The following is a 26,141-nucleotide window of genomic DNA, read 5'->3' on the forward strand; positions in this document are numbered from 1 at the left end:
GTTCTTTACTATCATACACTAGACGGACTATTTGCTTTCTCAACTCTTTCTTCTTGTATATTCTTTTCCTAGAATTACCTTATCTTACTTTCTCCGTAGCTCATACTTTCAATTATTCGTCATTCTTATGAGCTTATATTGCTATAGAGTTTGCTTCAACCCCCTATAAACCAGAGTCCTTCGTCGCTGCCGCAACCGATCCCGTCACCATCGCACATGTGGTCATAAATAGAGTCTAGATTTCCGCTTCGACTCTCCTCCTCCCTCTTCGTCCCCGTCTCCGTCCTGAATATCGAATATCGGACCGCAATGGACGCCGATATCTTCGCACGAAGTGGCGGCCTCGGCGGCGACCCGAGCGATCGACCTGGATTCTATAAACCCGTTGGTATTGGTTTGGCTGTTGGATCTGGTGTCTTTATCGGTATCTCTTTCGTCTTAAAGAAAGTCGGATTATTGCGCGCCAACGAGAAATACAACGAGGTCGCCGGAGAAGGATATGGATACCTCAAAAACTTCTACTGGTGGGCGGGAATGACACTTATGATCATTGGCGAAATCCTCAACTTTGTCGCATATGCCTTCACCGATGCAATTCTCGTCACTCCTCTCGGCGCATTGTCCGTTGTTATTACGGCTATCCTTTCGGCCATCTTCCTCAAAGAGCGCCTCAGCATGGTCGGCAAAGTTGCTTGCTTCCTCTGCATTGTCGGCTCGGTTGTTATTGTGATGAATGCTCCGCATACATCATCCGTCAGCGATATCCAAGAGATGCAGAAATACTTTATTACACCGGGATTCCTCACCTATGCCGGCCTCATTATAGTTGGATCCATCGCCACTGCATTATGGGCTGGACCAAGATATGGTAACAAGAATATGCTGGTCTATATCTCAATCTGCAGTTGGATTGGTGGACTCAGTGTCGTCTCGACTCAAGGACTGGGTGCTGCCATCATTGCTTGGATCGGCGGCAAACCTCAGTACAAGGAATGGTTCCTATGGGTTTTATTCGTCTTTGTCATTGGGACGTTATTGACAGAGATCATTTATCTCAACGTATGAGCCCAGTTCTCAATTCCATGTCAGTCACTAACAGCTCATCGCAGAAAGCGCTCAACATCTATAACGCAGCCCTCGTTACCCCGACATATTACGTCTACTTTACCAGTACGACTATTATCACGTCAGCAATTCTTTTCCAAGGTTTCAAGGGCACTGCCCAGTCTATCGTCACCGTTGTTTTAGGTTTCTTAACAATTTGTTCCGGAGTAGTGTTACTACAGCTTTCAAAATCAGCAAAGGATGTGCCCGACGCCGCAGTCTTCAGCGGCGACCTCGATCAGATCCAGACTATTGCCGAGCAGGAACAGCCAGAGTCAGAACCCAAGGCCGATGCCATCCGCGGAGCCGCTGCCATCGTGCGGCAGATCTCACAGCGACGACTTAGAATGGAAGCCGAAGAGCTCAAGCGACTGCACGAGGAAAAGATGATGATGGACACCATGGATCCTATCCGAGAAGATGGACAGCAGCCAGAGTGGGAGTGGGATGGCTTGAGAAGAAGACGAACAATGACATTCAGGACCGGGACGATTAGCAGCTCTAGAGCAGGATCAGTAACATCGCCTCCACCACCGATGCCTCCCGTCTCCCCCCGTTTTGCTGTAAGACCAAGCAGTCCAAGGCACCCACCTTTAGGCATGTCGCAGTTCCCACCGGTCGAAGACGGAGACGATAGCGACGATGAAAACAACCGTCAGGAAACAAACACACTCTTCTCTAGCATTGCAGGTACCATTCGAGGTAGAGCCCGAGGCTTCACCAACTTCTCGGGTAGACACGCCAACGACGATCATGAAGACGATAAACCCCGGCCCCGCAGCCCGATGCACCCGGTGCCCCTGACTGAGATCGCCGTCCCCCGGGATAAGGCCGACGAAGAACACGCCGCTTACTACGGTCAAACTCGGGAGCACGAGTACAATGGACAGGATACTGAGTACCGAGGGGCGTCGTTCCGAAGTGGTGACAGCCTTGCGCCTCCGACGCCCCCGCCTCATGGACAACCTCAGGATACGACACGACGTCAGTTTTCATTCCATAACGTTTTCCGGCGGCCTCACTCATCGTCTAGATCAACATCACACGTCGCGGACCCAACGGAGGAAGAGCGGGCCGGACTCGTCAAGGACGATAGCCAGCCGGGCCCATCTTTTCTCTAGGGGCAAATCCGATGGGTAATGTCAGCATTCGGGGTGGTACTATGAGCAAGGAAGGGGTGAAAACATGCATTTGCACGGCGCTATTGGAGTTCATTTTCTTTTGGGCTACTGGGTTCGCTTGGTTGGGTTATTCGGTTGCATAGCGATTGTATAATGTCGTCACGCCTGGGTTGAGTAGGTAGGGTATAGAACATGGCTTGGACGGAGCGCGAGCTTGATGACTACCTTTATATACAAAACTGCTGTGGGACATGATGGCCGGGTCAGTGGAGGATAGAACACGACATGATGAATAAAGATCAGTTGTATACGTTACGAACATATCATCTATGAACCGACTGGCTACAGCACTGATAAGAGGAGAATTGCTGTTATTACTTTCATGAACTCGTTCAAACCGTTACGCTATACCAGTCCAAAGCATCTCTGGAATAAGCTTCTGAACGCCTGAAACTCCAAGCATTTAATAAGATTTTAATCAAAAGACCTCCGATCCTCTTATGGCCAACTTCGTCGTCATTTGCTTGCCGATCTACTACCAATCAGCAGCCCAACCGTTGTGCTCGAGGAACTCCTCGCAGGCTTGCTTCAATGCCAAGTTTGGCCGTAACTCAGAGGGCACAAGTGGCTCGCGCGTGAGAGGATCACTATGATTCCTATTCAGGTGCTCCATGATAGACGCGCGCTCGTATGACTTTCCAGTCTTGGTCTGTAACATGTTAGCAAGTGTGGCATTCGATTTGTGGTGAGGAATTTACCACGACAGGATCAACCATGAATCCAAAGCTGATATCGTCAATGGCCCAGTCTGGAACCTCTCTCTTCTTGTCGCCATCTGCCCTTGCTCTCTCAAAGATCTCCTTCATCCTCTCAATCTTGGCATTGCTCTCCTCTTCAATCTCCTGCTTCTCCATCCCATCATCTATCCCCGCCAGCATAGCCTCTTTGTCCTTGGTCAATAATTCAAGCATCTCCCTTTCAAGATCCCGCGATTCGCGAACACGCTTCTTCTCAAGATCGTCCCAGCGCTCTTTCTTGCAGCGAAGAACAAGAGCCGTGACAGCAGCGAGTGAGCGATCTCCCGTGGCGGCGCACAGCTTGTGCGCATGCAGAGCGTTCTCAAGCGCAGCGTCATAGTCACGAAGAGCGATCTGTGCTTGTGCAAGGTAGTACCGGGCCTTCATGTTGTCGGGCGTTAGCTGCAAACAAGCTTCGCAGTCGGTGATCACCGAGTCCCAGTAATTAAGCTTAAGACGGGCCATGGCGCGATTGGTGTAAAGAGCTGGATTTTTGGGGTCGGCGATGATGCTATTGCGATGTTTGTCAGAATAAGCTCTCTCTCTCTCTCTAGGCTGTGCTGTGCTGTGCTGATGATATGTGCTCACGCTTTGGAGTAGAGGCTATCGGCGCCAAAGTAGTCCCCCGCCTGGAAACATTTGTTCCCTTCATTCTTGAGCTGTAGCGCCTTGGACATGTTGAGTCAAGTGTGGTGCGTGAGACTGGGGTGAGTGAGATGTGGTAAGACTGGACAGTAATTAATGCTGTGATACAAGATTCGTTGCTGTCTGTATTCCGGATGCTCGGACAAGAGAGCCCGGTATCTATAGAGGTACTCGCTGGCTGATGTTATGATAGCAAACTAGGAAAGGAGAATAAACTGCACAGCAGAGCCAAAGAAAACAGGAGCAACAAAATCAAGAGAAATGGATGGAGAAAGGAAGTGACGGGAACAAGCTGTTGAGTCTACAAGACAGAAGCAAGCAGGGAGTTGGGTAGGTAGTCACTGGAAACAGCGGGCGAGCCACAATGACACACGTAACTTGAGCCAAGTTTAGAGGAGAGAAGAGCAAAGGGACCCTTGATTTTGGGAGGGTTTGATAGAGCTTTTGATTGGATTTCTAAGCGCGTGTTCCCTGGAAAGTTCGAGAAACAGGCGGCGGGACTAGAAATTGCGGGGTGAGTCTCTGTATCATGAGACAAGCAGGCAGACAAGTCATGATGGAAACAAATTAAAAGTATAGAAAAGAATCAAAATGCATTTATTGCTCAAAATCTACATGCACAAATCTATCGCGACTCTTGCTTCCAAGTCACCTGATCCCGCCTCTTGCAGAATCAGTCTGTGTCTGTGTCTAATGCTAAACCAATATCTACTTAGGTAATGCAATGGATATCATGTCATATCATGGCCCGTCCTCTCGTCCATGTCGTGTGTAGCATCCTAAAACTCCGTGAGGTATAGTATGTCAGCAAAAAAACAAAGCAAAGTGGCCCAGCCAACTAATTATACACATCACAATCTCTCTCTTATCTTCTTTCTTACACCTCCGTCAAACGCACAACCAAATTCTCCTTTGGTCGCAGTGTAAAAGCCGGGCCAGCGACTTCAACCTGCTTCTCTTCGTCTCCAAGAGGTTTCTCGATCTTGAACTTGCGCACCATCTCTACAATCATCATCTTCATCTCCATGAAAGAAAGCTGCTTGCCGATGCACATCCGCGGGCCGTTGTGAAACGTCTCAAAGGCGTATGCGCTCTTCGCGCCGCCTGTGAGATCGCTCCAGCGATCAGGGTTGAACTCCTGCGCATCTGGGCCCCAGACCAGAGGGTGCATGTTCATCACCGCGGGCGAGAGTTGAATCACGGCTCCCTTGGGGATCATAGTCCCGTCGATTTCGACGTCTTCGGTCGCTTGGCGAGGTGCCATGGCCACTATAAACATGTTAGCTAAACCAATCTTCTAATGTCAGGGGATGGGAGATGGGAGATGGGAGATGGATTACTTACCTGCGCAGTAGAGTCGCAGAACTTCGCGCACAAAGTTGTGCAGATACGGTAGCTTGTCGATATCGCTGAAGCCAGGCACGCCGCAAGTGCTGTCCATGCTTGCGATCTCGTCTCGCAGACGCTGCTGGCAGTCCGGTCGGCGTGAGAGCTCGTGAACGGCCCATGTAATGGAACAAGCTGTCGTATCATGTCCAAGGATCAAAAGATTCAGAACCTATTACAACTGTTAGCACAATCCGAGACATTCGGAATTCAGGGGGGTTGACTTACATATTCAACGACGCTCTTGTCGTTCCAATCAGGGTCGGTATGTTCCAGTAAACACTGGAGGGCGTCTTGGTTCTTTTCGTTGACAAGGCCTTGTTCGCACTGATTACGTCGGATCGTCATCAAACCTACAATGAACTCCCGGACTCGGGCACAGCTCTGAGAGAACTCAATGCATTCCTTCAAGGGTATATACTGTCGAATCGGGATTAGTGAATTCAAGTAGTTGATAACATGGCCAAACGTGGAGGGTTGCATCATCGTGGTGAAGGTGTCAAACAACGGAGACTCGTCGGATTCGAGGTGGTTGAGATCAAGGCCAAACGTTTCGAGTCCAATCACGTCGAGGACTGCTTTCCAAATATTGCTCTCAACTATGAGATCATTAGCTCAGTCGCACAAAAAAAGGGGGGAGGGTTACTTACTCTCAACGTTACCGTGTTCGTTGCGTTGCTGGGTCAGTACATCGATCAGTTGTTCGGCCTTTTGCTGAACAACAGGGGAGAAGGCTCTGAGTCGTGCAGCCGAGAATGGTTCTAAGAAGAAGTTAGCATTGGTCCCAATTTGGGTCGGGGTTGATTGTACTTACGACTGATGGCTGCTCGACGGACCTTGTGAAGCTTGCCTTCAGCAAAGGGGAGTCCATCGCCGATGAATTCGTGCGCGAACTGCTTCGCGAAGGCAGGCTTCACAAAGTACGAGCTCTTGGTCTGAAGGACCTGCTTGTATGCATCGATACTGTTTACAAACAGTGTCTCACCATTGGCAAAGTTCAGGTATCGAATGATGGGCGCATCGGGAAACTCGCGAGACCACTTGCAAAAGAGTTCAGGGAACCAAGGCACCTGAAGGAATTTTACAGTCTGTCCAAGAAAGAAGGCATTATCCTATCAGCGTTAGCAACATGATACAAAAACGAAGCATGGGTTGGTTTACTTACTTTTGGTCCGGGGAGATGTCGAAGAGGTGATACATAGAAGGGATATACAAAGACGTTGAAGGCGATGATTCCCATGACAATCATGCCCAAGATGGCCAATCCCACTGAAATAGAAGGCGTCGAAGGAAGCAAAGACGTCATCTTGATTGAAAAATAGAACGAGTCGTACATGTCGTACTGTACTCGAGCGAGGTTGTTGGGCGAGGCGAACGGAAATAACCAAGATATGAGGGATAAGTAAGGTATCTATCTATCAAAGAGGAGGAGGAATGGGATTGTGAGGAAAAGGAAGAATAACAAAGCCATGACGCAGGCCCAGGAAGGATATCGATATATATTGGGCTAATTATCGCAGTGGCAGCTGTCAATCATTCAGTGTCCACTGTCCACGCACCCGGCGGGCGGCAACCAGTGGCAGCAGACGGAGACGGCTGGCGAACATGGACGGAACATGTTGCATTGACTTGATCTGACTTGACTTGACGTCTACGGGTACGTCTACGGGTACGGGCGAGATCAAGGCCCCGAACATCGAACATCGAACATCGGGCGTTTCTGTATAGAGAGTTGTGGCACAGTCTATGCCAGTCCCAAGGCAAGGCATGGTCTTGGGGGCCGAAGCTGTGCTGTCGCTACTCATATTACAGCGAATACTACGTAGAAAACAAGCTGATCACTACTGATTCGGAGAACATGCAATGATACGTTATCTATATTCCACAGATTTGAAAAGGGGGTTAGGTTACGTGGTTATCTTGGGTTTCTCGGAACGAATGGACGCCGTATGAATACCCTTTTTGGGACGATGCAGTTTGCCGATGCCTTGGGAGGGAGGGACCTTGCTTTCTAAATCAAGTGCTTTACATTAATACATGGATTAACAAACGTCAACAACCTTGGTAGTTAATCTATTAGACTCTTAGACTCTACAGATAGCCGAGATCATCTGTGCTGTAGCGAGAGGTGGCGCCCAAGCGATGATACCTTGGGCCTGAAGATCTCCAACATGGCTTGCTTCGACCTCCAGCAGTGGCCGAGCGAGCTATGAAATGTCTTATATTCTGCTCAGCCTTGCAGTTCGTCTTACCGATCTTTCCGTGGCATGTCACACAAGGTAAGCCACTTACAATTTTGCCGTTGGTCGTGTAGCATGATAGCCTTACCGACTTTTCCAAAGTGTTTGTATCAATTCGTTGGTGTTGTTGTTGTTCGTTTCATGGGTTCTGTTTTATCTCAACGTTTGAGTGATATCCGGAACGGACGTCACTCAATTGTTCGTGCAGATGACATGGATCTCGAAGTGATCAATTATACGAGTGCAGGCATGTCTTAGTAATCGTTTCATCATAGGTAATCATCCAGGATTGTTTGTTTGACATGTCAAGTCTCAATTCCCAAATCAGCCAATCAATATGCACATGAGCTTCTGAATGTTCAAGTTGATATGTGCTATAAATGAGAAACCCTGTGTATTGCGACGCAAACACAGCCATGCCAATGCTGACTACGCATACATCATCGTGATAGTCTACCTCGACTTCATGTCATCCCCAGCTATGAAATCTTGTGTTCCCCAAGATGGAGTCCTTAAGCCACCGACCGCCTTTTTTATATACATATGGATAGAAACTTGGACGCCGAGCTGCTATCCGTCTGTACTACACTATCTTGCATAATCATCAAAACGGAGATTATCATCACCATACAGATAGACATAATAAAATTGATTGATGTATGTGAGTGTTTTTATATACCTTGATTTGGCCACGTCTGGACTCGTAGCCATAAGTCGTCTGAGCATAATGGACATATGAAAGTATCCTGTATCGTATCCCATCCCATTCCAATCATAAACATACGATTCTCATATATAGCAGTAGTAGTGGTCGTCGTCATCACATTTCTCAGGGGTATCCTCATGCCATTCAAAACCCCAAACCCAACGCCGTAGCCCAAGACAATCTACCCAAAGAAATAATCAACTGATTCCCAACCATTCGATCATCTTGTCCACAGCTTGCCTGCCCTCTTGAATTGGCAGAATAGGCCAAACGTGTATCATGCCCTCTCCATACACCAGCTCGACCTTTGTACCCTGCTCCTTGGCTATCTCGACCATCTTCTTGGTATCAGGCGTCAAGAGATCCAAGCCAGCTGCAAACACCAGCATCGGCGGTAGTCTCAGATCTCCATATATGGGACTAACATTGGGATGCTGGGTATCCATCTCTGGACAGATGAGTCTTGTGATCTCGGCAATGCCAGGGACGTCGAGCCATGGATCCTTGAGAGCTGCGTTGTGAAGTTCAGGATTGACGAGACTGGAGTCAGTGCAAGGCGTGATGGGCACAATTCTCTGCGCAGTCTGTCTACCAGCCAACTTCGCATTTTGCGTCAGGACAAGAGCCATGGTTCCTCCAGCTGAATCACCGACAACCCAAAACGGCGTCCGATCTGGTGCTGATGCGAGTTCGTCGTGGAGCGGCTGCACGAACTCGTACATCTTCATAAGCGACGTCTCAGGGCCGAGAGGGTATATCGGTACGGTAACAGTAGCATTCAGACGCCTCGCAAGCTGAGCCACCAGCTCCCAGTGCTGGGGCGTGATATCAAAGACGAAACCACCGCCATGGAGATACAAGATCCGACCACGAGTTGGCGTCTCTGTCTTTGGAGAGACTATGAAAACGAGATAATCCGCAATGTGGCCTTTTCTCTTGTATTCCTCAACAGCGAACTCTTTGTAGAGGTGCTTGGGAGGTACACGCTCGGGACGAAGACGTTCCTTGGCGATGCGGTTGTTGATCCCCTCTGCTGAACTCCATGTGCTCTTGAACCACCACCAGACGATCCAGCTGAGGATGCGGGCTTTGAAGCTGGGCATTGCTGAGTGGGATGGAGTTTATGAGGGTATCACGGGAGTGGGAATATGCAAAGACTGCATGCAAGAGGCAATGGATGGATGGATTATTCAACACAACTACAGCCAGTTGTCATTATGCGCTGGCGGCGGGTTTTTTCTGTGGAGGGGAATATGGGTACGAATAGTCATGGGTGGTTGGTGGTGACTGGTGACTGGTGACTGGTGAGGGGTCTAGGTCTACAGTCTACTACAGTCTACACCGCTATAGTAAGGTATGGCGCGAGTTGTTGAGAGGGCAGGCATCTCAACGAATAGTGCAGTACTGTTACACAGCATGGCCAAGTATTATCGTGGTCAGTTAGGTTATTTGCAGTAGGTAGTTATGAGTTGTTGGCTTGTAAGACGATGGACGTAAGTAAGTTTCAGTCAATCTCTAAGTTAAAATCTAGGGTAGCCGAGGCAGAGCAGCGATCATGAATTATTAGGTAGGTAATCGTATGTACGTACATCTTCTTTACTACAAATTGATATTACTTGTCAATTGCTGCAATAATCCGACTGTTATTGCAGATTATCCGATCGACCAAACGGATGATGCCCTTTACTCACCAGTCTCCCAACCCCAGAGTCTAGTGATCACCATGTGTTTGCTGCAGTTGCATTGTCAGATATTATCAGATCATGCTCGCATATACGCATCACATTCACATTCAGCTGGCACCAAGAACCCTTTGACCCGAGACTCCGGGGACGAAAGAGGGCTGCTTTATTAACACGGGAACAATACGGATATGAACTAGTTATGCGAGAACAAGAACGAGTCGCTGTTCAGGACAGTCAAAGCATTGTATCGACCTTATCAATACTCATCGCGATGATGATTGATAAAATGGTGGTTCAAAACAGGGTTATCACTGTCTTGGCTAGTGCCGCCTACTAGTTTTGAAAGTGGAAGTGATCTTCGAGACCTGGACAAGACGAGTTGTGATGCTGCATGGAAAGGTCTAACTAGGCAGGCGTTGGACTGGACGCTGAAGGATCTCGCTTACAATGACCTTTTCTTTCTCTTTGCTTTTTGTGAATTGGGGTCTGAATCGGGGAGCATTTAACGGATGTAGTAAGACGGGCCAAGGGATATTTTCAATGTCTGTAGTCAACTGACAGCCAATTCACTTTACTCACTGTAGTTCCTTGATTAGTGCATTCTTAATATCATGATATCTAGTCTAGCTAGTGAACAGTATAGTGAACTTACTGCTGTACGGTAACTAGTTGATCCCTAAACCTCTTGTTCACAACATAACCGCCAGTATCACACCTCTACCAAGCCGTCAACCCTCTCTTCAACTTGTATGCCCAATAAGATCAAATCCTCACCCTAAACTCTCAAACCACCTCCGCATTTCAACTTCAACTAGTGCAAGCCCAACCGAGCCATCCTCTACAGCCCCCCCTAACACTAACACTAACACCCCTCTAGATACAGTAGGGCCTGGTCTTCTCTGATTGGTGTTCCGCACGTGCACACACTTTAAATGCAAAGGCCTGGCCTATGACATCCCTGCCATTAGCATTTGCTTGGTTCCGGGTTTTCCCCTCCCTCGTTTCTCTTCCTCCACAAAAAATCGACGTCAGTGACTACGATTAAACCGTTGCTCTTCCCCAGACTGTCACTGACTCTGTTTCTTCTTCATATCTCTCGACTCCACTTCTTCATCCCATTTCCACCGACAAACAATTGAGTCACTTTACTTCGACGGTCGATCACAAAACACAAGCAACTCGAAATAACAAGGCACTGGTTCTCTTTCAAGGGCGCATATTCCGACATCATCGCGAACAAAAACAACTCGGCTTTGCTCGGACCGTCGCTCGGCTACTCCCTCCGTCGACCTTGTCTACCGCCAACCTCTCTCTCTCTTCATCACATCACAAACACGTCAGGCCGATAACCACGATGCCTTCACAACGACCGTATTTCCTCTCTTCTTTCCTCGCCGCCTTCCGTCCTCAGGGCCCCTCCATCTCTACTGCCGCTCCCCATCAACATCAGCCAAACAAGCACGCCCGAGATACAACAACCACCACAACTGCCACTGCAGCTGCTGCAAACACAACCACCACTGCTGCTTCTACATCACATCACCATCATCAGCCTCAACAACAACCAACTACTTCCAGTGTCGCCATCCGTCCGCCCCGAAACACCACTTCGTCATCACCGTCAACATCAACATCCCCCGCCAACGGCACCGCCATTCCTATCCCTGGATCATCTGGTCGACGGGGAAGCGATAGTAGCAGTGAAGGCTTCCGTGATGTGATAGGTGCCGACAAGTGGTATATCGGTGGACGCACACCGGGCGGTGAAGAGAAGTTCTTCAAGCTTGGCGTTATACGCCGGGTGAGAAGCAATGATGGCTTAAGTTTGGATCGCCTAAGTTTATAATCTGCCGCATGATTATTTTTATGACACATTTTACGACTACTGGACGGGGCAGGAAAGATGTGTCTATGCATCACTCATTACATGATAAGCCACTCCGGTACAAACGCATGAACTTGTTCACTTTTGCATGAATTTGGGATGCTCGATACGAAACTGGGTATTATTAGGCTACAAACAGGTCTGAGGTTGGACCATGGGTATGGCGTTCAGTGTTTGGGTATATTTCACATCTGGCATGAAAAGAGTTCTCAGCGATAAGAGGGCCACATGCTTATCTCAAGATAAACACACAAAAAGAATATCTTTTGCAACCACATCGCTCATACTCCCCCCGTCTTGTGTTTACCACATAAACCTTTGAAGTCGACCGTCGTCCAGCACAGTCCCATCTTCCGCCTTCCATATGTAAGGCTTGGTGAGGAAGATGTAGCCTGTTGCAATATTGATGGCGATGAACCAAAACGACTCAAGGATAAGACGTAGATCGTAGTGTTGAAAGATCTCAAACAAAGACCTGGTCTTTGGGTGGTTTGAGAGCCTAGAAGTAGCATCGCCGTGATAACCATGATCATGAAGCCTCCACGCTGGTACAAGCAGCCTCCACATCACCCAGGGTATGATGAAGTATCGTGGCTCTACTAGCGGGGCCGTCATGAGTGATAAGGTTGTGGCAAGCAAGAATATGAGTCCAGTCGAAGTGGAGGCTGGTATGACAGAAGCAAGAATAGGGTCATCTACCAAGGCCTTGCTCAGTTCTTGATCTTTGGAAGTATCCTGAGAGTTCTCCGTTATCTCAGCTGGAAAGGCAGCATGAGTTTGTCTTGGGGAAAACCCAACGTTGGTCCCCAGGGGATGACTCAGGAAGGGGGGGTTTTCTGTTCCATTCCCATAAACAGAACAGGCACGTGTGTGAATAGTGAAGAATCGTGAGCAGCCAGCGATGGTACCCCATGTCATCCACCGAGACAAGGTACAGGGGACAACCAAAGCATATCGAATCCAAGAAGCCCGTCGGATGGTGTATCGAAAGATGTAGAACATGTAGTGGCGGTTATCAGCTAGAGTGAAGGGGTGGATAATGGTGTTATAGCGGACGATGGCGAGTGAGAGCACTGTGGTCGCAAGGAGGTAGAGGGGCCAGAGTATAAGCTTAATCCCAAAGATGAAGCTGGCGATTTCTAGTGGCTTCGAAAGTCGTGGGTATTTTCTGTCCGAACTGCTAGTCGTTGAGCCTTTCTTAGAGCTTCCTGAACTTCGTGATTTGCCGAAGGAAAATGAGGCCGGCTCTGCATTAGTCTCTGCCTCGGGGACTGGTTTGCTAAATGATGTAGGCGATCCAGCTCGGGGCATTATTCGCAGTACTATATTAATGATGGGTAGGGCATACGGTACTAGAAGTGGCAGAGAGAAGAAAGCAAAGAAAGGCCATATGTAGAGCATCTGTGGGAGATGGATCGTAGCAACGTGGTTGGATTTGTCACCTTGTGTCGTTAGCCACAGACTTGACACGATGCAAAGAGAGTACCTACCGAGGACAACACCACCGTTCCATGCTACGAAGCCACCGAATGAGGCAAGGACAGCAACGTAAGGCCAAACTTGTTTCATGATGCGGATTGGGTTGCAAATCGCTGCGATACCCAAGCTTAGCACACAGAAGAGCATGTCTGATGCTCAGTTAGTGACAAGTCAACCAGTAAGAAAGAGTCGGTTTACCGTCTGGCCACATCATGTGTAGTGGGGGGTCATGAATATCTCCAAGAGAATATCTCCAGGCAAAATACTTGATCTGCTCAAAAAGCGTCAAGATGACTGGCTGGTCAACCTGCTCTGGCCGTAAGGTCTTGACAGCATGGACAGCTTCTAGGCCACCCATATACACAACTACCCAAAAGACATTGGTCTGGCGAAAGAAAAGCGTTACAATGCCAAGCAAGATTGTTGTCAGATCGTTCAGGGCAGAACTACGATCTCGGCCAGTGCGCTTCAAGTGATTCAAGTACACGACCAGGACGGCGGCAGTAGATGCAACATCAGTGTAGTAAAGTCCAGAGAAGAAGAAAAGAAGCGGGAACAGAGCGACGTTGAGTGCGGTGTGAACTGCATATTGCGAAGTATTGCGTAGCCGGGTCGAGGTATGAGCTTCATAGAGACGTGCCTCGATCTCTCGACGGCACTTCAGGACCAAGAAGGCAAGTATCACCAGAACAACGACATTGGTAGCTCTTAGACTCTTGACATCGCAAAAGTATCCACTCGCTGAACTACTAGGACGGATAACTCCAGGCGTTATAAGAGAAAGAAGGTAACTGTACTAGGCTCAGCATTTGCTTAAGGGTTATAGAAGTGTGTGAAACTTACAGCCCTGGCGGTGTCGTAATCTTGTCATCCCACTCTTGAAACCTCCCCTGGCAGTATTTCTGCGCCTGCGGTATATGGAATACCTCATCCTGACTTGAGTTAGCATCTGTGCAATGAGCACGATATAAGATGAGGCGTACCAGGTAAGGCTCAGGGACTAGTGCTGAGACGGCATACAACCAAGAAACAGAAGAGACAGAAAGAAAATAAAAGAAGAAACCCTTTAATCGCGAGTTCTTAAATCGCCAGACAAAAAGAGGCAGCGCAATGATGAAGGCTGCTACTGTTTTGTATCCTTGAGATAGCTCCATCATGACAAGTGTTCGCCAGCAGTTCGTTAGCTGAACGCGAAAGAAACCGTGTTACAAGAACTAGAATCCTCTCATGACATGAAGAAGCCAAATATTTACGGCAAGAGAGCCAATAATTAGAAAATATGGAGGATAAAAAAGAAGGGTGAAAGTCAGCTTGAAATTGTACAAGACGGGCAAGTTGGACATGTAGGAGAGAGAACAGTGTTTCACAGTGAGTTAGTGGCACTGTACTTTAATAAGTGGAACATCATATTAACAACCCCAAAAAGTCCAAAGCAACATCTTAAGAGCCAAAAGGTATTACAGAATACAGACAACAATAGCGTCGTTTAAAAACCGCTCTATACCTTCCATGCCGTTACAAATTTATTATTTTGAAGAGGACTTCCATAAGGCGCCAGGCATGAATGTCTCTGGCTACAAGTAAACCACTTAAACATCAACCAATCACAGGCTGTACATTTCACAGCAAAATTCAAGGCTCAGAACATGTCTATTGAATATCTTATACAAGGAGAGCCGGCACGGGCGCTGAACAACGTCTATCTTCCTCAAGTCCACCAGATAATTTAGAAAGGCTATACAGACTATTAGTAACCAAACCAATGCTTCTCCATTTGCTCAGGACTTACGTTGTCGGCGGGGTGGGTCTCCTTTCGGAAGTAGTTGCCAAGGAAAGGAATCTTCTACACAGGAATTAATATCATGGTCGAATACCTAGTGTCGAGCGAAGGTGATTCGTACCTGGAGAACGTCGCGCTGCACACGGGGAATACCGTTGGCGAAGAGGAGGACAGCAACAGCGGCGGGAGCACCGTACATAGCCAGACGAGAGCCGCTATAACCCAGTCAGTTCCCATCCACAGCATAACAATCTATCGCCCAGCAAAATTTGTGATCAAATCCCAATCTCTCATCCGTCATGTCCATCTCAGCCGCGGTTGATCATTACAAGACTTCGGAGAAACGGAAGGGAGATCGAAACTCGGTTCGTTTGCATAGTCGGTTCTCGATCGCATTCTCGGTTAACAATCGTGCACTTACATTCGGAAGGCAGCCTGGGGGGTGAAGCCAGCAACGTTGGGCTGAGCATGGTACCTATTCCAACGTATTAGCCAACGTCAATGTTCCACATGAACCCTTGGGCCGAATTTCGAGAGTCGTAGTTCGCTTGTGCCTTGACAGTGCGCTTCGTATTCGACTTTCGGTGATCGTAGACTGATATAACGTACTTAGGACCATAGTTGCTCTTGAATTCCGACATGCGGATGGGAGTCTGGTGAGAATCAGGTCAGTCGATTGCACTCTTCGTTAAAGACGCCTCAAGCCATTCGTGAATATTTGTAGCTCGTTCTCGGCCGTCGTATCGAAGGGTTCGGACGTACGTAGGAGACCATCTTGAATTTTAGGGCGGTGGAAGCCTGTTTCGTCGTTCAATTGCTCGTCGATGTCGTCGTCGTAAAAGAAGGGCCTTGAACTTGGTTGCGCGAGTTTGCCGAACGGGAAAGATCGGGTTTGTTTGGCCTCAGGCCTAAAAGAAGCTCTTGAAAAGTTGACCAATGCCAACCCCAACTAAGGGTCCACTTTGACTTTCAAGCTTCGGTCTGTTATAGCAAGCAGCCTTGCCTTTGACCTTTCTTTTATTTACTTCCATATCACTTGATACTGGAAAAGTCGCCGTGGTCAACCACGATCTTGTGATGGACAAATATATTGATGGTCGCTTTGAGCGACTAGAGAAAGCTCTCGCAAATCTAATTGATTCTGTCACAAAATACCATCCCTCTATACAACAAGGAGCCGAGCTCAATACAGCGGATCAAGAACTAAGCAGAGGCTTGGAAGAAGGTATTTCATACGACTTAGCCACTTATGAACGTTTTAGCTAATATTCTTCTCAGTCCAAACTCACCAGAACAATTATCTACGTATTCAACAACTGCGCGTGTCTTCGAACGCCCTTGACACACAGATTCGCGATACTCTTTCGAATTTAGCGACTACTCGCAAGGACATCGTGACGACGCAAACCACCACATTTCCTTCTGGCCCAAGCTACCCCATCGCCTACGAAGAACTGCTTAATTATGCCCGCCGTATCAGTAAAACGACCATGCCACCAGCAGGCACCATCAAAGCCGTACCACCAACACCAGATGTCCCAGAAGTTCAAACTCCAGGCGGTCAAACACCCGCAGCACAGACCCCAGGACCCGAGTCGCAAGCAGCTTCAGTCATGACACCATCTGCGCCTCCATCGTCTCAGGTTCAAAGCCCGGCAGTCATGAATGGCACACCAGCCGTCTCCCAGGAACATGCGACTCAACAGTCCTCCATGTCCGCCAACACCGTCTTACCCAGCGAGTGGACACAGTTCTTGAACCCTTTGACCGACCAGATCTTCCTCCCTTGGCCAAACGACCTCCAGCTTGGCGCTGGATCCCTGGCTGCTAACCAGCTCCTTCAGGAGCAGGGCATTGACCCCAAGGGCTATGATCCTGCCGAGGAAGAAGAGCGCAAGCGTCGTGAGGAAGAGGAGAGAAAGCAGAAGGAAGAAGAGGACCGCATTGCCCAGGAAGAGCGTGAGAAGAAGCAACGCGAAGAACGCGAGCGCCAGCGCATCGAGAGAGAACGCCAGAGAGAAAAGGACCAAGAGGCCTGGAGACGCGCCAGTTTGGTTGGTGGTCCGGCTGTCCCTGGCGAACAAAGAAGCCCAACTGGACCTCCACAACAAAAGGCCCAGTTTCAGTTCACTAATCTGGATGATTTGGATGACGATGACGACGACGATTGAGCAGGAGGAAATAAGCCAACGAATTTTTGATATCTATAACAAGCTTAAAAACAATGCAGAACAATATCCCCTCATCCATAGCCAACACGGCCCTGCTCTGATGGCACTGGCCTGATTTTGATATCCGTCTAAATGAAAATGAATCTACTCCGTACTCGCAGCGTACTGATGCAACACCACGGGTCCTTATCACCATGATCTTGCCGATCTGGCCCTTGTTTGCAGCTTAAAGCACGGCTCATGGTAAACGCGAAATCCAGACGCTGGTCGTACATGTATTTTTACAAACACCAAAATTCCGTCTCTTGTTCATTAGTCACTTGGCGTTGATGATCCATTCGTCATAATTGGTGCAAAGCCGTCTCTTAATCGATCTTGATAGACGCGTAGATCTTGCGAACGAACCACCAACTGGCAAAGTAGCCGATGGAGCCTAAAAGAGTCAGAATAGTAAATCCGAAAGGGACCAGAAGAGCTTACCAGTAAGAATGAAAAAGAGAAATGAGATGATGGCACTATAGCCCATGTAGAGCACAATACCAGCCAACCCACTCGCCCTGACCTTTGTAACAAGGTACAAAAGACAATTCAAGAAGATATAGCCGCCGCTCATACCAGCAGCGAGGAAAGATCTCCACTGCCAGTTGTAGTTCTCAGCACATAGCAGGAAGTACACCATAAGGATAGTGACAGCAGCGCAGACAACGATCATGAGACCATAGCAAAGGAACAGGAACCCAAACATGTAGTAGATCCTGCTGAACCAGATCGAGTTCATGATGAAGAAGAGCTCAACAAAGATGGCCCCGAAGGGAAGGAGGCCGACAATGAGCACACTAGGAACGGGCTTAAGGTAAGTGCTCACAGGAGGGATCTGTCGTGGAATCTGGTTGGTGCGGACAGGGGGCTGGAACTGAGGAGAGCGGAATCCAACCCACGAACCACCGAACGAGAGAGGGATCGAAATAATGAACCAGATAGCAACAATCACAAGCATGGTGGTGAAAGGAACCGCTCCTGATGACTGCTTGGCCCAAAGAAAAAGGTTCAGGAGGAAGAAGCTGGAGAAGACAATGCCGGGGACCAAGGTGGGGGTCAAAGCAATGTTCAGCTTCCAGCTCTCACCCTGCCATGCCTTGTAGGTTCGAGCAGAGACATAACCACCAACGAAGCCGAGGACAGTATACATGAGGATCATGATTGTTCCAAGGGATCCACGGTTTGAAGGAGACAAGAATCCAAGTAGAGCAAAGAGAATAGTGCACCCCGTCATGCAGAACAGCTGAACACCGTTGCCGGCGAGGACCGAGAGCAGAAGAGGGCGCGAAGGGGTTCGGAAGACGTCGCCATGGACCAGCTTCCAGCCAGAGTCTTCCTGGACACCATCCTCAACAACCGAGGTACCGCCAAAGTCGTCGAGGTCGATCTGGTCGAGTCTGTTATAACGAGCAATATCCTTCTTGAGAGCGCGGACCAGGATGGACATGACCGTGAGAACAAGAATGACGACAATGATAGCAGTGTCGATGAGCCAGAACCAATGAATCTTGGGGTCAAACACGTGCAAGTACTTATCCCATCGAGTGGCCCAGGCAGTGTCGGACTTGCGCCAGATCACGCTGTAGCTGAAGCTAACATGCTGTTCGCCTCCAGACAAAACGATGGGAGGGTGGTTGGCGCAATCAGCCTTGCCGCCGTACTCCTTTGAACTGGGCTGCACAACCACACCAACGACACGGCGTTGGTTGGGGTCCTTGTTCACTTCGTGATACTCGACAGCGATCTCGTAGTGGTTATTGAACAGAATGTTGTCGTCCTTATCATCCTGACCAAGCAAGAATCGGGGGTTATAAAAGGTAGTGCCAGTCAACTGATCGAGAACTTCCTGCCCAGCTGGCAATCCGTCCACAAGCCATTCTAGACTGTATCCCTGTTCAATGCGGCTTCTGACGAATTGAACCGATTTCTCAGTATATTTGACTTCGCAAAGGGGTTTGCAGGTCTCGTTCTTGCCCATGATAAGCTCAAAGGGAGAAGTCATGATACGGTCTCCGAAGAGAATACTACCTAGACTTTCCGATACATATTGAGGGCCGCCTTCAGGTTGGCAGAATTGGAATGCAGGATGGTAGTAGTCGTATGAGACAACGGCGTGTAGTCGCGGGTCTTGGGAGCGGTCGACAGGCTTGATGCTATTCACATAAAGCGGAACCTTATCTCCCTCTTTGTAGGTAGTGGGAGCAACACCAGGGAGGTAGAAGGCAGAAGCCAGCTGTGGTATAGCTAACAATGAGCTGACGAGCGCCGTACGAGGCGCAAAGTCTCGGAAATGCATATTGAAAAGTTAGATCATGCGCAGACCGATAGAGGTTAACAAAGGAGGATTGCGAAAGCCGAGATGTGAAGCTGTCGATCAAAGCTCCAGCTGACGACGACTTGCGCGACCCGCAATTTCGAGTCGATGAGGAGGTAAAATTAAAATTCAAGTGATTACCGAGAATTTCACTCAGTTTCTGCCTCTTGTATCGTCCGATCAATGATATAAAGGATCGTGTGGTGAATCAAGCCAGCGAAACAGCTGCGAGAGTAAATCGTCAAACAGGGAGCTTCAAGGCACTTGCTGTAATCTGTCATGGAGATATTAGCTGAGTCAGGAGAATGAGCCACGCACTGAAACAGGGGATTTGTGGCGTTTGTGGCTGTCGAGGCAGGAATGTGGAGACAAGCCAAGAATGCCCCGCTAAAAAGTTGAAGTGCTCCAAACTTTTCGACGAGACATCAGTTTTCAATTGTCTAGAGATTTCAAGTCTCAGGCAGACATATCAACATGGCAGCACCTACAACATTACCGGCGCTACTGACGTCGCTAACCCAGTCGCTGTCATCAGCACTCGAGGTCACACCCAAACTCGCTACTATCGAGCACCAGAAGGATGGCATTTCACTTCTCGATGTGAAGAATGAGCTTCTACTGTCATATCTACAAAACCTCGTTTTCTTGATTCTACTAAAGTTGCGCAACTCGAAATCAAACTCGGATAAATCAGGGGATGAATCCGAACTCGACGAATCTGTGAGGGCAAAGCTGGTTGAGCTACGACTTTACCTAGAAAGGGGAGCCCGACCCTTGGAAGAGAAGTTGCGTTTCTCCATTGACCGATTCCTCCGAACAGCGGACGACGCAGAGCGCGATAGACAGGCAAAGGAAGCCAAGGCTGCGGCTGGATCAGATTCTGAGGAAGAAGAGGAAGACTCAGAGGAGGAGGCAGATGCTGAGGCTCTGTCTCACAAGCCCGGTAACTTTGGAGCCATGGCTGATGATGTTACCGCTCGCCGAGCGGAGCGTGATGGAGGAGCTGCGGGTGTATACCGCCCGCCCAAGAGAGACCGCGCCACAATGGATGCGCCTCAACGACATGAGAAGCATGAACGTCGCGCCGGCAAGTCTCATACTATGGATGAATTTGTTGCTTCAGAGCTATCCAGCGCACCTTTGGCGGTGCCCAGTATCGGTACCACAATTGTACAGGGAGGTCGCAAGATGAAGACCGACGCCGAGCGAAAGGAGGAAGCTGAGCGCCGAGATTACGAGGAAATGAACTTTACACGTCTCCCCAAGGAGAGCAAGAAGGACCGAGCTCAAAAGGCGAAGCAGGCTGGCCGCAGCAGCCGCATGCAGTTTGGTGGCGAGGATTGGCACAACCTAGGAGAGGGTGTCGACCGTATCGATCGTCTTACCAAGCGCAAGCAATCAGGCGGAAACGTTCGAGCTCTTCTGGACAAGAGCCGAAAGCGCGGAATCGATACAACGGATGGACCCCGTGGAAGTGGCATGGGAGGTGGCATTGGAGAGAGATTCAACAAGAGAGTCAAGGTATTGGAGGGTGGACGCCGCGACCGTGGAAAGGGTCGATAGACGGTTTGATGTTAATAGATATGTTTTCTGGGTTCTGGGGTGCCCAGAAACGAAACGATCTATGGATATCGTTTCATGGCTATATGCCTGCCTGTTGGATTCAATGGAGTTAAAAATTTGGGTTGCCTTGCGTGTAGAGAAATGATCAATGCAAATAGGGTGCTTTACTAGAAAAGCGTCACAAATGCAGTAAATACCTGTTCTATCTAAGATTCAATCTCTATTGAATTAAGCCAGCTACTAACTTATTATATTTGGGATATGACTGAGTGACTCTCATCTTTGGGTTGGACTCTCGAATTGCTGTTACTGATAAGATAACGGTCTAAACTTTGGCGGGGGACGAACATGGAAATTTCTCTACAACCGCCCCTCCCAGTGTTCACTTCCCTTAAACTTGCAACCTTCAAGCTGACTTACTTCACACCTAAACCCTGTCGCAAAAACGCCGAAGCTTAAGATACTGGTAAAAGCCCCGTATATATACTCGGTATCGACATACGAGCCAAACGCATCCTAGAAACAGCTGCGCATTGTGGTTGTCGCAAAGCGAGCCTGGAGAGGACATAGAGTCATACAAACTGAAAGCGAATCATAAGGCCTAGTCAGGTTCTTGACTGGCAATTTTTGCAGGAAAGCTTTATTTCCATACAGATAATTTCATAACATGTCTTCAACGTCGAATACACCGGCTCCCACGGCCTCAATGGACATCGATGATATGGATGTCGACTCAGGCGTCAAGCCCTCCACAGCCATTAATCCCACCACGATAGACGACGACGACGATGACCCCGTCACCGCAACATACAACGTCTTTATCAACCCGTCTCTACCTTTAGGCCGCCGTCTTCTTGTTCTCCAACATCCAAACCGAACCGATGACTCTCAACGACCTCCGCCAACCGAATTGCGCGTGAAGGCTCAAGCTGGTATGGTTGAAGTCGATGTACCTCTCGACAACACAGTCGCTTATGACCGCGAGAAGGGTCAAAAATGGGGAAAGACATTGCATGCTTCTATGGCGACAAAGAACGGCGGCAGCCATGGCTTGGCTGGTGGTTTTGGCTTCGGTACGGTCCAGGCTCGAGGTGGCAGGAAAAAGGCCGAGGATGAACAGGAGAACATGGATTGGACAGAAGCCGTTAGGCAAGATAAAGTGCTTCGGACACAGACCCTTGGTGGACAGTATCCTGAGTATAAGGAGGTTCAGCATATGGTTGGTGTCTTTCAAGGCAGTAAGTCACATTGGCTCTTGAGTCCATATATCTTCTAACCGATTGCCAGAGGACTTGCATCTCACACCTGTATCATCACTTGTCCATCTACGCCCACAACTTCACCACATCGACGCAACTGTCCAACAAGCACGCCAAGACGCCGCTACCAAGGAGTCGGCGCCCAGCACAGCAACCGGCACTGCTCGCGCAATTCACATGACTGTCAAGGCTACTGGCGATGGGGATACGGTTACCACCGAAACCATGGCTGATCGTCTACGAGCTGTGCAGACAGAGCATTGGCGAACTATGCACTACACAGATGAGAATGAGGAGGCTGCCTGGGAGGTTTATAACGAAAGCCTTTTCCTGCGGCCCGCTCAAGAGGAGGCCGCGGAAGAAGCAGAGAAAGCCGATGATGCGGAGGAAAATGAGCCACCCCTTGAGGAATCTGTGCCAAAGTTCGCTCGTCGATGGGATGACGATGAGCTTCTTGAGGCTGTTAGTGGTATCAAGAAGCCACAACCCGCGCCAGAACCTGTTAAAGAAGATCCCAAGCCAATTGCTCCCGCCAAACAGCCAGACCAACCTGCGCCAGGGGCGGACGAGGCACGAAAGCCCAAGCTTCGACCACGAGGTGGAGCGGCGGGGACCGTTCCTCGACGGGGAGGCAGACCTCGAGCTACAGCTTCAAAAACAGCCAACGTTGATGGATGAAGAGTGAAAGTTTGGTGCTAGGAATAAACTCAGGGGACTAAATAGGTTGCATGGGACGGCGCAAAGGATCTATCAACTTTATATAAAGAATTCAAAGGTCACAGTATAGAAAAGTTTTGCCAAACACGCGTAAAATTTGCAAATACGATATAACCTATTTCCTCAATGGACAAGAGTCCTCCCAAACTCTCCCCATGAGTTAGTAAAGATCATCCGGCTGTAATGCCGGTATACATGAAAGCGCTAAGCGCTCGCCATATCATGGGTTAGTAATTATGTACACCCAGTATGCCTATACGCTGGACCGCTCCCAATAATATTTTCGCCAGCATGTAAACCCTGTTTGTTGTGTTGTGTTGCATCCTGCATATCCCGGTCGTCTTGAGCGCTCTTATATGCCAGCCCAAGAAAAAAGCCCAAGAATCACCGACAATAGCCTGTATGCATGCTCATAAAACATATGTTTACTGGAGAAGCTCGACATCCAAACCAATGGATCGCATGAACAAGTTGACACTGTTCAGTCGCTCTGCTCCCATAGCAGGAGGGAGCGTCTTCGAAACAGTGACAGTGTCGAGCACACGGTCCTTGACAGCAAGAACCAGACGAGTTTGTTGATCGTGAGTGGCGCTGACGCCCATAGCAGCAAGAAGCTGCCATACATAGACATCCTCTCCAGTGTTGACGCTACCAGGGAAAATGTAAGGCAGTGAAGGTTCGAGTCTAGTGAACAAGATCTCAAATGTTCGATCCCTGATGCTTGTTAGTCAAACCTGTGATTCACGGTCCAGGAATTTACATACCAGTTATTCCACTGCTCAGGAGTGCCGGCGCCTGTCTGTTTGAGAAGCACGGCACGACTGAGAATAAGTGTCAACATTGACACGCCAATTCTTGATCGAGCAATAAGATCGACGTTGAGCTTGGTAGCAATTAGATTCAAAACTCCATCAACAATATCCAGGCCAGTGTCGTTGAAATATTGCATCAGCGATGGCATGACAGTAGAGATGAAAAGTTCAATCTTCTCTCGCATTCGTGAGTTGATGGTTGTCACCTCGCCCGGTGTAATAGCAGCACCCTGGACGACATCCAATTGGTCGAGATGATAGATAATCATGGTCAAGATAGTAGTTCGTTGTTCAAAAGAAAGATGAGGGAAAAGACGAGGAATGGCCTTCTCACCCTTGGCACAAGACAGGAAAGCGATGAACGGATGAGGAACAACGACTCCTATCTGCTCATGGACCTTGAGCTCTTGCCAGAGCCTGGCATTGTAGGTCTCTAGAATGGTGGCCCACTCCTTGTGCTTGTTCTCAAGCTCCTCATCGGGGCCGGTCATAGGTGGTGGGATAAGCCGAACATGGTCCTCGATTTGCATCAGAGTCTGATAAACCTTCTCAACGTTTCGAAGAATGGTCTTTCGATCAAGGCTTGATCCCTTTTTGCCATTATTGGGGCGCTGATGCTCGCTCTCGGTGCGCTTGATGCTGAGGAGGGGCTTAGGAGTCTTCGCGTTGCTGAAGGAGATCTTTCCTAGACTACCTGCAATGACCAGCTGAGGGTTCTTTGGCTTGTTCTTGGCAGCTTCAACAGCGCGCTGTACCTGCTGCTCCATTCGTTGGAGGTGGTTCTCAGCGGGACGTCCATGGCGACGCATACCACCCTGACGACTACCAGTCTGGTAGAGATATGTCTGGGCAAAGTTGCTCAGAGGCTGGCTGGGGTTTTGACGCTGACCGGCTCGAATATGGCTGTAGACCTGGTAGTAGAAGTCCTCGGCGATTGAGGCATCAGATCCTTCAACAGGATTGCCGGTAGCGGAAACGAGCTGCTGGAGCTGGATACGGGTGATGAAATTCTTGTCCTGGGGAGTCATCAAACCGTTGTCCTTCGACAGAAGCCAGATCTTGTGGTTTCGCTTAGCCCTCTTGGTCTCTTGATCCAGATAGGCGGCCTTCTCTTCCTCCGACATTTGTTGAATATGGGGATGAGCTTGCAACTGCGCGGCATTAGGGATGGCGCCATGGGACTGCTTGGAGTTGTGTCCAGGCTGAGGTGGAACATGCGCATCTGGATCGGCGCGGTTGGGATTCTGCAGAATCTGGGTCGGGTTGGCATGGACCTGTTGCTGATGCTGAGCGGGAGTCGCCTGAAGGCCCGGGGCTGGAGGCGTGGGCTTCGATTGAGTGCTTTGGGGCCTCTGCAGGATAGTCACCGGATGGCCATGACTATGAGCTTGAGGAGGCTGTTGCTGATGAGCAGTAAACCCGGGAGGTGGCTTCTGATAGGAAAGATCTGCAGCATGTGGCTGAGGTGTCTGCTGCTTGGGCTGAGATCGCATGGCGGCCTCGACCTCTTCCAAGCTCATGACTTTGCGACTGGACGCATGCTGGGCAGACTGAGCTGTAGGAGCCGGGGCAGGCGATGCTTGCTGGGCTGGCTTAGATGGCCCAATGCCCCAGATGCTTCGGTCAACATGGAGATCGGGGAGCGCTTCGGGCTCGCGGTACTTCTCGTAACCAGATCGGACAGGCTGTTGCTGTTGGTAAGACTGTTGCTGGTAAGGTTGGTTAGAGTAGTAAGACTGGTAGTCGGCCGAGGCATATTGGTTGACGGAAGAATGAGCCTGAGCAGAAGCAGCGGGTTTAACTGCAGGTCCTTGGCGATTGTAGCGAAGATGCTCCTCATCAATCGCATCGGCAACCTTGGCAGTCTGACCAAAGAAGTCGAAGTCCTTGCCAGCACTGCGAGAGACTGCCGGGCCACTGTCACCGAAAGTGTCGTCGTTGAATGCGTCTCCAGTCTCTTCGAGCTGGTCACCAAGACCGTCATAAGTCTCCTCGAAGTCTAAAGCATCATCATCGCCATCCCTGCCAGACAAACCAGCAAATGGATCGTGAGATTGGGAGAAGCCAGGCGCAGCCGTGTTATGGCGCGTGGTGTCGAAACCGAAGAAGGACATTTTGAAAGAATTTGGGCAAGTGGACGTCGATTGTACTATGAAAGAAATTAGTACAAACGCCAGTCAACTGTAGTCGCTTTGAGCTCCGTGCCCCGCCCGCGGCATCCTCAGGAAACGCCCCATAACCTCCCTGGACCAGATATCAAGCTTCCTGTCCCAAATATTCGGGTCGCTAATAGAGTTTTCGTGACGACTGCGATGCGGATTTCTCTATACTTTATCTCACGCTCTATCCTTTTCTTGCATGGTCCTGTCCTGGTCGAAGCTGCTGGACTCTGTTTCACTGTCCATCATCTGGCGCAAATCACCACCGACATGGAAAAG

The 26,141-nt window shown here is 49.2% G+C and overlaps 10 protein-coding genes across 10 annotated transcripts; 5 read left to right on the forward strand and 5 right to left on the reverse strand.

Moving 5' to 3' along the window:
- Positions 1 to 309: 309 nt before the first annotated feature.
- Positions 310 to 2,225, forward strand: FSUBG_6610 (DUF803 domain protein; the record flags this gene model as incomplete). Its single annotated transcript, XM_036684828.1, has 3 exons — positions 310 to 1,059; positions 1,110 to 1,248; positions 1,300 to 2,225. The coding sequence occupies 3 exons, from the start codon at positions 310 to 312 to the stop codon at positions 2,223 to 2,225; spliced, it is 1,815 nt and encodes a 604-aa protein (XP_036537903.1).
- A 535-nt stretch (positions 2,226 to 2,760) lies between these two features.
- Positions 2,761 to 6,359, reverse strand: FSUBG_6611 (benzoate 4-monooxygenase cytochrome P450; the record flags this gene model as incomplete). The annotated part of the gene is made up of 9 exons (XM_036684829.1): positions 2,761 to 2,934; positions 2,984 to 3,533; positions 3,611 to 3,690; positions 4,566 to 4,936; positions 5,012 to 5,225; positions 5,282 to 5,652; positions 5,704 to 5,814; positions 5,868 to 6,165; positions 6,219 to 6,359. 9 exons carry the CDS (start codon positions 6,357 to 6,359, stop codon positions 2,761 to 2,763), a joined length of 2,310 nt encoding a protein of 769 aa, XP_036537904.1.
- Positions 6,360 to 8,196: 1,837 nt separating this feature from the next.
- FSUBG_6612 (alpha beta hydrolase fold-3 domain protein) lies at positions 8,197 to 9,102 on the reverse strand (the record flags this gene model as incomplete). The annotated part of the gene is made up of 1 exon (XM_036684830.1): positions 8,197 to 9,102. One exon carries the CDS (start codon positions 9,100 to 9,102, stop codon positions 8,197 to 8,199), a length of 906 nt encoding a protein of 301 aa, XP_036537905.1.
- Positions 9,103 to 11,038: 1,936 nt separating this feature from the next.
- On the forward strand, positions 11,039 to 11,530 carry FSUBG_6613 (uncharacterized protein; the record flags this gene model as incomplete). The annotated part of the gene is made up of 1 exon (XM_036684831.1): positions 11,039 to 11,530. The coding sequence occupies one exon, from the start codon at positions 11,039 to 11,041 to the stop codon at positions 11,528 to 11,530; it is 492 nt and encodes a 163-aa protein (XP_036537906.1).
- Positions 11,531 to 11,872: 342 nt separating this feature from the next.
- On the reverse strand, positions 11,873 to 15,602 carry FSUBG_6614 (alpha-1 2 glucosyltransferase ALG10; the record flags this gene model as incomplete). The annotated part of the gene is made up of 10 exons (XM_036684832.1): positions 11,873 to 13,011; positions 13,060 to 13,197; positions 13,247 to 13,839; positions 13,892 to 13,980; positions 14,032 to 14,232; positions 14,838 to 14,891; positions 14,950 to 15,043; positions 15,250 to 15,303; positions 15,345 to 15,481; positions 15,591 to 15,602. 10 exons carry the CDS (start codon positions 15,600 to 15,602, stop codon positions 11,873 to 11,875), a joined length of 2,511 nt encoding a protein of 836 aa, XP_036537907.1.
- Positions 15,603 to 15,905: 303 nt separating this feature from the next.
- Positions 15,906 to 16,999, forward strand: FSUBG_6615 (mediator of RNA polymerase II transcription subunit 4; the record flags this gene model as incomplete). Its single annotated transcript, XM_036684833.1, has 2 exons — positions 15,906 to 16,053; positions 16,107 to 16,999. 2 exons carry the CDS (start codon positions 15,906 to 15,908, stop codon positions 16,997 to 16,999), a joined length of 1,041 nt encoding a protein of 346 aa, XP_036537908.1.
- Positions 17,000 to 17,364: 365 nt separating this feature from the next.
- Positions 17,365 to 19,334, reverse strand: FSUBG_6616 (transmembrane 9 superfamily member 1; the record flags this gene model as incomplete). Its single annotated transcript, XM_036684834.1, has 2 exons — positions 17,365 to 17,432; positions 17,480 to 19,334. 2 exons carry the CDS (start codon positions 19,332 to 19,334, stop codon positions 17,365 to 17,367), a joined length of 1,923 nt encoding a protein of 640 aa, XP_036537909.1.
- Positions 19,335 to 19,826: 492 nt separating this feature from the next.
- Positions 19,827 to 20,915, forward strand: FSUBG_6617 (u3 small nucleolar ribonucleoprotein; the record flags this gene model as incomplete). Its single annotated transcript, XM_036684835.1, has 1 exon — positions 19,827 to 20,915. The coding sequence occupies one exon, from the start codon at positions 19,827 to 19,829 to the stop codon at positions 20,913 to 20,915; it is 1,089 nt and encodes a 362-aa protein (XP_036537910.1).
- Positions 20,916 to 21,582: 667 nt separating this feature from the next.
- FSUBG_6618 (sulfite reductase beta subunit) lies at positions 21,583 to 22,852 on the forward strand (the record flags this gene model as incomplete). The annotated part of the gene is made up of 2 exons (XM_036684836.1): positions 21,583 to 22,153; positions 22,203 to 22,852. 2 exons carry the CDS (start codon positions 21,583 to 21,585, stop codon positions 22,850 to 22,852), a joined length of 1,221 nt encoding a protein of 406 aa, XP_036537911.1.
- Positions 22,853 to 23,316: 464 nt separating this feature from the next.
- FSUBG_6619 (DNA topoisomerase 2-associated pat1) lies at positions 23,317 to 25,817 on the reverse strand (the record flags this gene model as incomplete). The annotated part of the gene is made up of 2 exons (XM_036684837.1): positions 23,317 to 23,605; positions 23,656 to 25,817. 2 exons carry the CDS (start codon positions 25,815 to 25,817, stop codon positions 23,317 to 23,319), a joined length of 2,451 nt encoding a protein of 816 aa, XP_036537912.1.
- Positions 25,818 to 26,141: the final 324 nt, after the last annotated feature.

The sequence above is a fragment of the Fusarium subglutinans genome, assembly GCF_013396075.1.
Source record: "Fusarium subglutinans strain NRRL 66333 chromosome Unknown NRRL66333_c0000069, whole genome shotgun sequence".
NCBI classification, from domain to species: domain Eukaryota; kingdom Fungi; phylum Ascomycota; class Sordariomycetes; order Hypocreales; family Nectriaceae; genus Fusarium; species Fusarium subglutinans.